Source organism: Topomyia yanbarensis, chromosome 3 (genome assembly GCF_030247195.1).
Source record: "Topomyia yanbarensis strain Yona2022 chromosome 3, ASM3024719v1, whole genome shotgun sequence".
Classification (NCBI taxonomy): Eukaryota; Metazoa; Arthropoda; class Insecta; order Diptera; family Culicidae; genus Topomyia; species Topomyia yanbarensis.
The window spans coordinates 19,832,870-19,848,864 of NC_080672.1; the positions used below are offsets into that span (position 1 = coordinate 19,832,870).

Genomic DNA, 15,995 nt, shown 5'->3' on the forward strand with positions numbered 1-15,995 from the left:
GTTAGCTTAGTGTCGACTATCAGAGATAGTACTTCATCAGCCTTCAACTTCGCAAATTCTGTAGCATAAGCACTCAAGTTAACTAGCAGAATTTTCATAATAACTTGCATCAACTTTAGACAATTCTAATACTGTGAAGATCCGTTTTTAACAGCCCTTTGGTGAGTTTTAGGCTGTTAAAACGGGGATATTGACAAAATTGGGACATATATTTTTCTTTCCTTTTAACAAACCGAAGCTTTTAAAATATTCTTCTGTAGTCCCTAGATATAGCTTCATAACCCTTTCAGATTATTTAGTATAAATTTCGACGGCACAAAATTTAAAAAAAAATTAAAATTTGGATTTTTTAATATTAAGGATCTCTAAGATAAGAAAAATATGCACAAGAAAAAATTTACTCGAATTCGACTTGGTTCGTCTGCTAGAGCTCATCAAACTACCAACTATCAATTTTCGTATGAGACTGACAAAAGCGGGTCTTCACTATAATCTATCAATCGTACAATGTAATGGTACAACAACATGACAACAATGATCCATAAATACCTTCTCGTCTCATTGCGACTGTACTCTCCGCAAAATAGATCTTTGCCACACACGTCCATAGCGAACTAGTCCATTGTTCACATTGTTCTTTCAAATTGATGTCCTTTGAGTGTTTCAAACAACTCGAATAATTAAAAATCATATTCGATTTTGTTCTGCTTGCTTCCGTCCATTTCTAGACAGCCAGTTTATAAAAGGAGCAAATGAATTATTTTAACTCTTCAATAGTTTCCTACAGGTTTTTCCTTTTATCGGAGTATCGGTTTGAATCGGGATTTGCTTTGTGACCGCACGCCATAACCCGTAGCTCCGGAACTAGAGCTTCCATTTCCCGACGGTTTTCAGCTTCCCAGGATTCGGGAAATAAATATGAAATTTCCCGGGAATCCCGGGATCCCGGGAATAAGTCTACCATCGATTTCCTGTTACGAGCGAGTATCTGTCAGAATCTGAATTTCTTGATTTTAGGGTCCTTCACAAATCCAGCGTGCGTCTTTTAAAGCGACTTTCAAAGAGTTTGAATGCGAATGATAGGACATGACATGACGCATACAGCATTCTGTATTACTTTTTATACATCCAAAAATTTAAATATCCGGGCATGCAAAATTCACGATAAAGCAGATATTACAGTTCCGCTAAAACAAATTATACGAAGTATGCATTCGATGAACCGATCAAATATTTTTGCAGATGCTCTAGAAACATTTCTTATTTTAAATAGCGTTTGAGTTAAGCAGAATACCTCTGCAAACAATTTTTAATACAAACAGTGATTGATTTTTTAAGAAAGTAACACTATTTCCATAACTAAGTTGTGTTTGCAGGCCCTTTCATTTAAGATCTAACTATTAAAATGAACTGTTAAAAGAACGGTTAAAAAATCTGATCAGTCGGCTTATCGGTTGAAGAGATATCTTGCGCTCCGCTAACGCTACTGTAAGGCAATGCTTCGGAACAACGGCCAGCAAATTCATCCATTTTTGCATGAAAATACGCACATTCTTTAGCAGTGGCTTGAGTAAGACTTGGACTTGAAAATATCACAAAAAAACATCTGCGAGCTTAAGCTATATATTCCATTGATCTGAAAATCAGTTGAAAAAGCATAATTTGCAATCACTACGCACCCCAAATGTTTACCGGTCAAAATATTTCCTACAGAATTTCATTTGCAGAACCTAAGCCTTTTGGAATAAATTAAAAATCTTTTTCCCGGGATTCCCGAATCCCGAGAATGAGAAAACATAATTTCCCGGGAAACGGGAATCCTGGGAAATCCAAAAATCCCGGGATTCCCGAGAAATAAATTCCCGGGATGGAAGCTCTATCCGGAACCAGATGTCAGATCAGGATGAAATTTAATAGCCATTTTCGGCGATAGAACACCTCTCATTTAAGACTAAGTTTGGTTGAATCGATTAAGCCTTTCCGAGAAATCGATGTGACTGTTATTCTGCATTTGGATACTTCCGCTGGGGCTTCCGGAACCGATGATGGTGGCCAATGTGGTCAAAGAAACTTTGAATGGCTGTTAGTGACCTAGTTCTACAAATCCAAGCAGATGTGCCCACATTTTGGAAAAAAAATTACCTTTATACATTCATTGTAGAATCTCTGTGAAAAGTGAGTGAGATTGTGTTCGCGTACACACACACAGACTATTTACAAAAGCAAAAACGATCGTAACCAAAAAGTAATAGATCACAATTAGGCGAAGAGAATCTAGAAATACCATGGTAAAACTTCTGACATCATAAATATTAGTCATATTACTCTTCGTGTTAAATTTGAAAGTAAGTTACGATAAGTAAAGTAAAAATTACGATAACTTGAACAGAAATTACGAAAATCATTACTAAGATCTTGAAATTATGAACATGAATTACTCTGTTTACGACTAAAATATTACGATAACATGAACAGCAGTTACAAAATCCGTGACTTAGATCCTGAAATCATGAATTTTTATCCCGGTAGTCTGACATAATAATGTGATAGTAAACTCATATATAAGATAACGTGATGAGAAATCACAAGAATCTCGAATAAGTTCATCATTTGACTGTCGGCTGTATATCCCCAAATCATGAGCTAGAATCACAACAAAAACTAAACATGTCCAGGGAACAATAACAGTACCCTAACCAAACAGTCTAATGTAACGCCATGTATATATACGAGGGGAACTAGTTTTTTGAAAGCACAAATAGTTTCATGAATTCGAGGTTTATTATTCATAATTTCAGGAACTTGGTTATGGTTTTCGTAAAATGTTCAGTTCACGAAATCGTGACCTTTTGTTCATGAATTTATGACTGTTTTTTTCATGTGCGATTCCTTGGCTGGTTATGTTCAATATAATGGTGGAAATGTCCATTACATATTCAGTACGATTGGATCAACAGGCACGAACTTGAGAAACTATGTGTCGCAGCTGAAACACTTGAACCCAGCAGCGGATTCAGGATGAGGGTTCGGGAGGTCCTGACCCCGCCAAAAAGTTTCAACTTGTTAACAAATTTAAAATTAGTTTCAAATTTAAAGTAGTTTTGAAACTCAAAATCATTTCGAACCAATTTTTTCTCTGGTTTTACAGACATACTAGGAAAGTTTATTTGGGAGGAACTAAAAAATTTTCTTCGGGCTTGTTGGAGCGGGTGGTGGGTTTAGGGAAGGATGGTGTGTGATGTGGGGATAGACTGGGATTAGGTTGACGATGTTCAGATTGATTGCGTAACCTTTCTATATGAGAAAGGCAAAAAAGTAAATATTGGACATCACTTTTTTCAAACTACCATAACAAATGAAAAAAAAAACGCACCAGGACTTCAAAATTCCGAGAAACATCGTCGATTAAGCTTCAAAACAAACGCTAAAAAATGGTGCAGTTTGAATAGAAAAAAATCTGAGAAATTAAGGTGAACGGAGGTCTAAAATTGTCCAAATGATATGAAATTTGGCATCTGAGTTTACTTTGCTATTTGTCGCTGTAGGAGGCTTTTGAGATTTCAATAATGAGTGTTTTTTTGCAATGCCCTAATGCGAGTGCGAGGGTGGCCAAGGCCCCCCCCCCCCTTGGGTTATTTATTTATTTATTTATTCTTCTTATTTTCATCTGACCTATGCTGGTCTACATGAAATGTAGTTGAATGGGAAAAGCCCATTTCAGGATATACTTCAGAAGCAATCCTCAAATGGGCGTAAAAACCCATTATCTTTTTTACGTTTTAACGACATTCAATTAGCTAGAGATTACTGGGTAGGGAAAGTTATGAAACTTAGAGCCATAGTACTCAAGTGCCGGTTGTCACGGTAAAGATAGATACGTCTACCTTTATCAAGGACACATGATAGTGAACTCGGGTGATTCGTAGTTATTCTGCCTAAGCTCGACCCTCATTATCAGAAGGCAAAAATTAAGCCCGCACGATATTAAGCCTGTTCTAATGACCCTGCCACTTCTAGTTTTCCGATCTGTTTACTTCACATCCTTGCTCTCACTTGAGTACTATGGCTCTAAGTTTCATAACTTTCCCTACCCAGTAATCTCTAGCTAATTGAATGTCGTTAAAACGTAAAAAAGAAAATGTGACTAACATAGTCGAAATAAAAAAAGGAAAAAAGAAACCCATTATCTTTTCATATGTTCACACCTGATTACAATGGATTCACACTACTATAAAATATAATCACATAGTACACAGCATCACAAAAATAAAAAATACAAATATTACAAAAAATGAATCTTAAAATCTAAGTCAACCTTCTTAGTCTATTTTTGAAAACATCACAAGATACAGAAAAGTCAAAATGGTCATAAACACTATTAAAAACATTACACATCGCCCTAATGGGTTCGTTTTGACCGTACTCGGAGCGTTGAAACTCGAGTCTTAAAAAGTTAAGCGATCTGAGGCTTCTCGGGGGCACATTGACATTAATTTGTGAGAGAATATCTGGAGCATCTATTTGGCCAGTTAATATCTTCCTAACAAATACTGCTCTAAATGTGTTCCGCCTTTTGGCTAGGGTTTCCATATCGAGCAGACGACAGCGATCGATGTACGGTGGTAGCTCTGTTGGGTTACGCCACGGCAGAGTTCTAAGAGCAAAACGGAGGAATCTTGCCTGCACTGCTTCTATTCAGTTGATCCAAATGCTTGTGTAAGGACACCAAATGGGTGCTGAAGCTTCCAAGATAGATCGCACAAGTGAAAAATAGAGTGCCCGCAAACAATATGGATCAGTGAACGATTCTTATAATGAATCCGAGATTTCTATTTGCCTGTGCTGTAACATGAGAGTAATGATTTCTGAATGTCAGTTGTGAGTCCAGAAGTACACCGAGGTCTTTGACAACTGTCATTCTCTCTAGCGATTTCCCGGAGATGGTGTAGTTCCACAGTATTGGATTTTTTCTATGTGTAAAAGATATTATGGACACGCTGAGAGCCAACAAGTTGCGATTACACCAACTACAGAATGCATCTAAGTGTTGCTGTAGTTCCTTGCAATCTTCTATTGACCGCACAATAAGAAATAGTTTGAGATCATCGGCATATATAAGTCTACACCCAGGAGGTATAACAAAACAAACGTCATTGAAGAACAACGAGAAAAGCAACGGTCCTAGATTGCTCCTTTGAGGCACTCCCGACAAATTGATGAAACTGTATGACTCGTTATTTCCTAATTTTACAGACAGAGAACGATTTACGAGATATGATTTAAGCCACCCTATAAAACTTTCCGAAGCGCCCAGCCGCTTCATCTTTGCCAGTAGAAGAGAGTGATTTACACGATCGAATGCAGCCTTCAGATCCGTGTATACAGTATCGACCTGAGATCCAACTTCAATATTTTTAATACTGAGCGAAGTGAATTGGGCTAGATTAGTAGTTGTCGATCTACCTGGAAAAAAGCCATGTTGATGAAAGATGGAGGTGTTAGGGTAAGTGGAGGGGCGATACTACACCAAACTGCATATTATACCTTCCATTTGAGACTTGTTTTGAGAAAATCGGTTCGGTCATCTTCGAGTAACCGATGTGCAATTGTTGGTCACACATTCATACACACATTCGAATACATACGTTTTCAGGCGGTAAAACATGATGATGAGTTATGTTCTACCATAGACCATGCGGTAGACTTGGGTGCAATGCCCAACTCCTACTTAGCAGAAGGCACACATTTCCTTTCGATCATGTCCATGTGCGCCTGCCTAGTCCTAGTTTTCCGCTTTAAGTTTATAACTGATTCGCTCTAAAATACCTATCCGTCTTTCAATTTCATTGCTTTCGTTTCTCTTAGTCTCAAATTTGTCAAAAAATAACCAACAAAATCGATACAGATTTCCCAATTTTGTGAACTTTTATTCACGGATTCGTAAACCGGTTCTTCCGTGTTTTTAATAAAGGAGCTTAAGAAGATATTTCTCATCATTTTCAGTTTAATGGAACTTTTCACATGAATCATTTTTTTAGTACCGTGAACTGTTTCATAAAATATAACGTAGACCATTTTATATTCCGATGAAACATTACAGGTTTCACCGGCATGGAAGACTAAACATTTTCCACAGTCAATAAGATTATTTTGACTCAAGCACAATTTATTAAAAGGGCATAGACGTTTCTACGTGCATAACTATCGAAAATTTTTGTTTCGGTTACTCTATTTTACGCAACAAAACTATCGGAGAAGGAGTTACAGGGAATGAATTTTTCTATTCTAAAAAAATATACACTGAAAAAATTGTTGTGCTATTTTTCATAAAAACAAAAAAAGTATGTTAAAAATTTAAATTGCAAAAAAGCCCATTTTTCTAAATTTTTCATATTTTACCAAAAAAAAATCTAAATAAATTGCATGATGGAGAAATTATTATTAAAAAAGTTTTTATTACTTAATTTTTTTAACATACATACTGTAATATGATTACAGAATAGAATTCTAATTCTAATTATAGTTGTAAATCAGTGGCGAATTCAGAGGGAGGGTTCTGGGAGTCTGGACCCCTACCGAAAATTTTCAACTTTTGAGAAATTTTAAATTAGTTTGAATTTTATATTAGTTTCAAACTCTATTTTTTTCAAGCCAAATTTGACCACCGATACCGATTTCCATTAAATGAAATTTTTACATATTGTACAATGTACTTTTTAAAAACGAAATTTCGAACCCCTCTTGAATTTTTTTTCTGGATCCGCCCCTGGTGTAAATCAAAATGCATTTAACAAATTTCTTTCACAATGACATAGTTTTCGAGATAATTTGGAATTTTGCTTCAACAGAAACAATTAATTCGTGTAATTAAGCCCTTTTTAAAAGTTATTCGCATTACACCATCATCAAATGCCACCAATTTAATGTTTATCGCTTTAAAGACGTAAAATAATTTTTTTCAGTGTATTTGGCTCTTGGAGAAGCTTTCAATAAAACAGTTTTCCTAACAACAACTTTTGACATATTTTTATAATTCATAGGTACTATTTGCTGTCAAAAATATAATTTCATTTTTGAATATGATTCTAAATGCCATTTTAAATCAAAATGCTCATAACAAAAGTTTTCTAAAATGTAGAAGATCTGGAGATATTTTAAATTTGATCATCAGGCCCGTAGCCAGGATTTTGTTTCGGGAGGGGCTTAAAACTTGTTGCATAAATGTATTAATTCTGGTGACTTGAGATATTCACTTGAAACTGAATGTAATTTTTCAAAATTTCTTAGTGAAAACAGTTCCAAAACTAAGGCAATAGACAATATGTTGTCTGATACAAGAAATAGTACAGTACATCGACGAATTCTTACTTTTGAATTTGGTTTTTATTATTAATTTATAAGCTACCATTTTCACCGTTGGAATTTGCAAAACGTGGTCTGGTGAGTGCCCCCATCATACAACTTGAAGCCAACGAAGTGAGGCTGTCCAGCACAGATTCATACGATATGCGTTACGTCAATTGCCTTGGAACGATCCGCTGAACCTGAACCATACGAAGATCCTTGTCGATTATTAGGACTACACACATTAGAAGATCGTAGACCCGCGTCATGAACTACCTTCATGTCTAAGCTTCTTATGGCTGAATATGATGTTCTCGATCTTCTATCACAAATTAACCTCTACGCACCAACCCGTGTCCTTTGTTCTCGAACACTGCTGCACTCTGAAATGCACAACACTAACCACGCTGCACACAATCGACATTAGAAATGACCTGTCGCTTCAACGATTATAACGACATCTTCGACTTCGTCATTAGTTCCGCGCATGCCACTTTAGGTCATTTCTTTTGAGTATAGTTCATTAGGACTCAATTATTTAAATACAAATAAAAGAGAATGTCGAAATTCGCTCCAAATCTTCTGATTAGGCAGGCGATTTGTAGTTGCGCAGAAACGGTTCAACTCCTATTCAACTCAAATTTATAATAATTTTCAATTTAAATGATGATACATTAAAGACTATTTTCAGACAAGTGAGAACAACTAATTATTTATTTTTTTAAGTATTCAAATTTTCACAGATTCTACTCATTTATGAAATTGAAACTTTTTATATCATTAGGCAGGCTTATTTTTCTAGGCAACTCTTCTAATAGATCCTTGAAACTATGGCAAAAACAGACCAGTAATTTTCTTTGTTGACATGTAAAGGGTGTACAAAAAATACTACTGAATTATCTACAAAGCATAAATAAGAACTATAGCTGTATTTACCTAGATTAAGCAAATATTATATTTGAGCACACGAAGCTTACAGGTTTCATTTCGGAATTCATGAATTTTTGTACAATGCAAAAGAGATGTTGTAATGAATTAATTGACTGAACTAGCCGGAATTTTACCTACTATAGGACTGTTCACTAATCGAAAGGAAATCCCCTGATTACTGTTATCTTGCAATTTACGTAAATTTTGTAAAATGTAACCAGAGCTTAAAAAAATTGACATCCCTGAGTGAACTTGCAAGAGAACCGAAATTCAATTCCTGCCCGCCGCGATGAATGAAGTGTTTGGTTCGTTTCCCTCGTCATTCATTCTCCCGACATAGCGCATTCGGTTTCGCATATGTTCGGTTTCAGAAACAAACTGAATTTTGTTTCTATACTAGCTCTGAGAGGGATTATTGAGCGAAAATGCACTAGACGTAGATTACGCAGCTCACTAATGCTCGGACTGTCCACATAATAACAATTGAATGCTTTGGTTTGGTGAAGGAATTTATATTTCCTCTGCGATCAAACATTCGATTGTGCATGAAATTTCAGTCAGTTGGAAAGATAATGAATGACCGAGGCGTTGAATCTGAATGTCAGTTTCGATAAGCACAAATAGTTAATTTTGAAATTTCGAAGCACTGAATGTAATATTGATGACACCACTAGAATTAGTCGAAACTATAAATATGGGTGAGCTAAATAATTTTCGCATCACACTTGCTTCCGACAAATCAATGAAAATACATCACAGGTTTGTTTTACCAAAATTTAGGAAAAAATTTCAATCAGTGTTGTTCCACCTAACGTTGAATGTTGTGCGGATACCGAAGACGTAATGTGTTTTCAAAAATGCCGTTTTATTCAAACCGAATTGAGAGGATCAGAGCGAAATTCCGAAAGCTGCTCTTGAGGCTTCTTAGATTAGCTGATTCTTTTTTCCTCCTCCGTGATTTCTGATCATCTCTCATTTTAGTCCAAAACGAATAAAAACAGATCGTGAGACTGCTATATACTGAAGACATGAAATCTAAATTATTGGACTAATAGATTCAACCAGTCACAACATTTTAGTCGCAAAGGTGCTGCGAACTCGCATGAACGGAACGAATTCCTCGCATGAAAGTGAAATTAAGTGCCAATGAAAATAATGATGCGTTAAAATGACGCGAAAGCAAAAACTGTCGCCTCAGCTATATCGTTCTCAGAAAATTGAAATATTCTTTTTGCCTACTACGCTTGAGTGTGATGTCTAGTATTTATACTAAGAGTACAGAGTGCACAGACCTAATACAGTAAGTCAAATTGGGTACAATTAAAAACCTGTCATTTAAATTTGAAATAGAGTTGCCAATATCGTAATACTCGATATCTGAGTTTTGTTAAACGGGACAATCACTTGCGATGATGCGTTCACTTTTGGAGAGTTTTAGTATTCAGTAGTCCATTAAACTTCTTCTACGATTTTTCAAATAATTCATAAGTGAACTCGGTTCAATCGAAACAGTGTAAAAATAATAAAATGAGTTTTACTGGTTTTACATTGCACGTAGATACCTGTTTACGAAGCCGGGAAATATTTTTTCCTCACCAACTGCGTATAGGGGGTCGTTCATATCTATCTCGCTATTGAACACTTCCGTGTCATAATCGTGGTTGCTGCCTTTATGTTCGCAAACATGCTTGCTTGTTGCCTTTATGATTCTGAATTTCCTCAATGATTGTGCTGGCTGTAGATTTTGAGATATTGACGCAGCTTTTGCCGTTGTTAATATTTCCTGAACATGTGCCACATATTTGGTAATTGTTTGTGTTCAGCGGTAAATAATTCGTAATGTGACGTTTTTTTCACAGAACTGGAACGTACTAGTTTGCCATTGATATGTGCACAGCATACTTTGTGTAATTGTACTATCGCATGATGTTTTGTACTGCATTTCTCCCATATGTGATATGTATCTGCAAGTAAGCGGTATCCGATCTTGTAACCGATCATTGATTCTCACACCGTCCATTTAGATGAAGATCTTAATTACAGCATTGTCACACACAACCATTAAAATTTAATGGCTTTAAAGCATTCAAAATCAATGATTTCGCCTGATCCAATTTGTTGAACGCTATGAGCGCAGAATACCTGAGGTGGTAGAACTCAATAAAGGTGGCTGTTCATCACAACTACTCGATCTTATGCGAATCACCACTAATCACAGTATTTGGCCGGTGCATCACTTCTTGCTTCTGCGACTCACTCATCTCGACAGATTACTAGGGTATAGTATAGTAGAAGTTTCCTTTGTTCTTCATACAAAGAACACAATACAAAAGTAACTTTATTTGTCGTTCGCTTCACACCGGCTGGGACAGAAGCATAAACCACAATGAATTTCGTGACCATTGATTTTGGTAGTTGGAAACAGCAATCTTCTAACTTTATCTCAAAACAAACGAGTATTGAAAAGCGTCCTGGAAAACTCTGCAGTTATTCTTTAGTGTTTTACTTTTCAACATTAATATTTGAAGCATATTATAAAGACACAAATATTAAAACGGCCAGGCCTAATGTGCAGAGTTGGGTTTGAAGATGTTTCAATATTATACGGCAATTGAATTATTCATTTAGTGAACAATTCAACCAACGAATCGTTTGAAACTTGAATGAGGAAGAAACGAGGACAACCGTGCCAACCGTTTCAGTTTATAGTGGGTTAGGATAAAACGTTGGGAGTTAATGTCACTCTTTGATCCTTTGGGATGGGACAGAGACATTTACTTCTTGCCTTGGCTATTGAGCCTAGGTTAAAGCGCCTTTACTCGCTCTCCTCCACTTATGCTGATTTCGATTCAAGATCGGAGTCGCGCTAGATTTGCTCTAATATTTACACAATCTGTATAAAATTGACAGTTCAAAGAAAACCTAGAGTGACTCTGATCTGAAAGCTAAATCAGCATTTGAATGCACGCGCGCTTTAAATTTTCATTGTACTTAGGGGATTTTTACGGGAACAAACAAAATGTGAATTTTTCCTAGTTTTAGTATTTAGTATTTAAGGGCGCTGTTGACGAATGTCAATCAGGAATAAGGGGAGTTTCCGAGTGTTAAATCCGTGTATTGGACGCGATTAAAACTTCCTGTGTAAGTGTCACAATAAGTACAAAATGCAGCAACTAATGATTTGGTAACTTACGTTTAGTACCCCTACTCCTTTGTAATCCTGCTTCCTCCGTAATCCTTTTTCTATTTTAACCTCCTAATCCTTTTTCTATTTTCAACCTCCTCCGAGCTTTGTTCTGGAACACGCTTTCCCGTTCTTACACTCACTTAGTTTTAGGTTAGGCTGTAACTAGCCTTAAGTATAGTTATAAGCCACTTAGTATAAGAATTTAGCATTTAAGTTTAGTTTAACTAGATTTAAGAATTAATTTTAATAACGCCTTCGCACCTCGCATGAAAATTTAGTCGCTTTTCTTCTTCGAACTCCTGGTTGACGTTTCTCGCTGACCGAGAGCTGGTGTGTGGTATTTCACATACTCCACATGATGCACGGTTAATAGAAATGGTGAGATGCGCCGACCGAGGGGTCGTGACACTCCCCCCGGGTACAACAGATCCCTGGTTTACTGTTCATCGCGTCGAACATCTAGAACGGCGAGCCTTGTCGCCGGTCGCTCGTAGATCCCGGATTGTGTCTGTACAGCAGCTGATCTTACCTGTCCGTCTTTGCCCGTTTTAACCGAAATGATCCGTCCCTTGGGCCAACAGTTCCGTGGAAGCCCTGGATCGACGACGACTACGATGTCGTTCACCTCAATCGGCTTGACTTCGCAGAACCACTTCGAGCGCTTGGTTAACTCCGGCAGATAGTCTCGCACCCAGCGCCGCCAAAAGATGTTTGCTTCGACTTGTGACGTACACCATGCTCGCCGCAGAACTACCGAATCATCGTTGAGGACACTGTATGGTTTGAGTCCACTCGATGAACCCACGAGAAAATGGTTCGGTGTCAGGACTGGAGCTTCCGGGTCTTCTACTGGAACGTACGTTAGCGGACGTGAGTTGACGATGTTCTCAACTTCCATCAACATGTTGCGGAGTGTCTCGTCGGTTGGATGGCGTCCTGGTTTCAGTGCCATGAGGTTCTTCTTCACCGACTGAATAAGCCTTTCCCAGGCTCCACCCATATGGGGAGATGCTGGAGGAAGGAATGACCATTCAGTGTTTGGACTGACGATTTCTCGGACGACGTGCTCCTGGTTCATCTCCTTCAGTGCAGCTTTAATTTCTACGCTTGCCTTCCCAAGCTCTTTATTTGAAGCAATGAAGTTAGTCCCACGATCACTATAGATCTTTAATGGTACGCCTCTCCTTGCCATAAAGTTTCTCAACGCCATTATACATGAATTCGCATCGAGGGAATGTGCGATTTCTATGTGTACCGCCCGTATAGTTAAGCACGTTATAAGCACACCCCATCGCTTTTCAGTTCGACGTCCAGCAACTACTAACATTGGGCCAAAGTAGTCAATGCCAATGTATGAGAATGGCCTAGTGAATGCCGCCAACCTAGCCACAGGAAGATCGCCCATTGGGGGAGGACAAGGAACAGCCCTTTGGTTTTTGCACACCTGACACTTGCTTCTAACTCGTTGAAACAATCGCCTAACCTTTGAAATTCGGAAGGTCTGCCTTAACTCATTCACGACGGTGGTGTGATTCTGATGGTGGTAACGCTCGTGATAGTCTTGTACGATCAGCCCTGTGACGTGATGGTCCTTCGGAAGGATAATCGGATTCTTAGCATCCATGGAAGCGTACTCACATGCACTGATTCGGCCGTGCATTCTTAGTATGTGTTGCTCGTCCAGGAACGGATTGAGTGTGTAGATCGAGCTTGATTTGGGTAGCACCTTGTTGCCCACCTTGGCCCTTAGAATGCCCATTTCATCCGGAAATCCTTCTGTTTGAGCCAGTCGGTACAGATAGTTGGCGGCCTGTTTCAATTCTTCGCCTGTGAGAGATCCTTTGCTGCCTTCTGGTTCGTGCGTTGTGCTGCGAAGCTTTTGCGCTGCTCTTAATGTTGTGGCTGTGGCGCGAAGCAACCGCTCCCATTGAGAGTAGTCTTGAACAGTGATGATTGGTTCGGGTTCAACTCGATGATGAAACAGGTTTGCACGTAGTTCTTCCTCGGTATGCTCATCTTCGTATAGATTTGATGGCCAGCTATCGCTGCGCTCCCACAAGCATTTTGGACCTTTGAACCATCTGCTGTCTTCGGTGAGATCGGGAAACCCCTGCCATTTTGTAGCATCGTCAGCAACGTTCTCTTTCGAGCACTTGTATCTCCAGTCAGTAATTCCCGTGGTTTCCAAGACTTCACTGACACGGAAGGCAACGAATTGCGAATATCTGCGATGGTCTGACCGGATCCAGCATAAGACGTCCCTCGAGTCACTCCAAAAGAACCGCTGGTGAACGTTGAACGACAGCGACCTTGTAATTCTGTCAGCTAGCCTAACTCCAACGACTGCGGCCTGTAATTCCAGCTTTGGAACTGAAACAAACTTTATGGGAGCTACTCGTGTCTTCGCACCTACTATCGCACACTCCACAGTACTGCCCTGTTCGAAACGTAGGTAGACGACCGCTGCGAAACCCGACAGGCTAGCGTCGACGAACGTGTGTAGCTGGATGTTCGTTTGCGGGCCCAACCGCGTTGCAGACCGGTAACAGCGAGGTATGCTGATAGTCTGTACCTTGGGTAGGATCTCCAGCCATTTCTCCCACTTTTCGTTAAGACGTTCTGGTATCACCTCATCCCAGCCGATTCCGGATCGCCATACTTCCTGGAATAGGACTTTTAGGTAGATCATCACGTTGGATATCAATCCCAGTGGATCGAAAACAGCCATGAGTGTTCTGAGCATCTCTCGCTTCGTAGGTGTGCGATTCCCATCAAGCAAATCCCGGTCGTGCTTCGCTGAAAGTTTGTAAATGAATGAATCTGAAGCCGTACACCACCACATTCCTAAAACCTTCTCGGTCGTCAGTTCTGCTCCGATGTTTAGACTGATTTCGTCGTTGTTATTCTCCTTCAGGGCTTTCATAACTGCAGGGGAGTTAGAAATCCAGTTTCGCATGTCGAATCCAGCCTGGGCGTGCACGAATTTCACATCCATTGCTAACTGGATCGCCTCCTGTTCAGATTCGACGCTCACCAGCATATCGTCCACGTAGTGCTGTTTGATAATGGCTTGCGCGGCCACTGGATACTGCCCTTCGAACTTGCTTGCGTTGAGATTTTTGATGAATTGCGCGCAACTTGGCGAACAACAGGTACCGAAGGGCATAACCTGCGTCACGTAGGTGCTCGGTTCTCCAGATGCGTCATCACACCATAACACCCTGAGGCAGTGCTGATCCTTCTTGGACATTGCCATTTGCAAGTACATCTCCTTCACATCACCACTAAGTCCTACGCGGAACTCTCGGAACCGGAAAAGCACGTAGTCCAGAGGCGTCAGTAAATCCGGTCCTGTCAGCAGCATCGAGTTCAGCGATACACCATTTGTTTTTGCAGCCGCGTCCCACACAATTCTCACCTTCCCAGGTTTATTCGGGTTGAACACTGGAAACAACGGGAGGTACCACACTCGTTCTTGTGGAACTTGCAGCTCTTCGTCCGACAGTTTTCTGATGTACCCCTTTTTACGATAATCTTCGATCTTCGCCCGCAATACTTGGGCCAACTCCGGCTGTTTCTTCATTCTGGCCTCTAGGCAGTGGAAGCGTCGTAGAGCTACAGGTTTGCTGTTGGGTAGTCGAAATTCGTCGAACTTCCATAACAGGCTAACTTCATATCGCCCACTCTCTGTCTTTGACGCTGACTACATAAGCTGCTGCGCACGCTGGTCTGCCACGGAATAAAGTTGCTTATCCGGTCTGTAAATTCCCAGTCCATCCAGAGAAAAGTATTCACGTACGGCTTGCTGCAACATACCATCGGATCGTTCGCTGCATGGACATGTCTGAACGCTATGGCTATGATGTCCCACAACAGCCTCTCCGGTGTTCGAACCTCCGTGAACAATCCATCCGAGTCGTGTTTTTGTTGCGATCGGCTCGTACATCTTGCCTTCCCTTCCCTTGAGTGGGAATGTCAGGTTGGCATTATCGATTCCGATCAAGATCCGAGGCTGTTCATTTATGTACGATTCGATGGGGATTCCTCGTAGATGGGGATATTCTTTGCACATCAACTCCGTGTCTACCGTTTGATGAAACAAATCCAAACTAGCAACAGTATGTGCTCCTGCAAGGCGATACTTCTTCTGAACCTCTCCCGTTCCAGAAACTTCGAGGTCCATCCTCATTGAGTCACTTTCCATCCGCCGCTTGTTACCTGTCCATTTAAGGCATAAAGGTTCCGGCGTTCCTTGTAGCTTCACTAGAGTTAGTGAGGACCCATCGTCGAGAAATGCGAAAGTTTTGATGGATTTAACCGGGCCATGGATGACGATCGGAGCAACTCTGAACAGTCCCTTGTTCGTGGCCTTATGATGAGCGTTGCATTCGCGTACAGATGTGTCTTGTGCCACCGTGGCGGAATGCGAATCCCTACTACCGGAACGCAGCGCTCCTTCACGTTGATTGTTGTGGAGCAGTTGGTGATGTTTGAAAGTGCAACCGTTTGTGCCGCAAACTTGCTTTGACTTACA

At 39.8% G+C, this 15,995-nt stretch overlaps 1 protein-coding gene across 1 annotated transcript; it reads right to left on the reverse strand.

The window, feature by feature from the left end:
* Positions 1-11,897: 11,897 nt before the first annotated feature.
* On the reverse strand, positions 11,898-15,044 carry LOC131686817 (uncharacterized). Its single transcript, XM_058970809.1, has one exon. The coding sequence runs from the start codon at positions 15,042-15,044 to the stop codon at positions 11,898-11,900; it is 3,147 nt and encodes a 1,048-aa protein (XP_058826792.1).
* Between the last annotated feature and the right edge of the window lie 951 nt (positions 15,045-15,995).

Excerpts from the sequence above, each read along its gene's own strand:
- LOC131686817 (XM_058970809.1), bottom strand. The coding sequence starts at position 15,044 with ATGAAGAAACAGCCGGAGTTGGCCCAAGTATTGCGGGCGAAGATCGAA.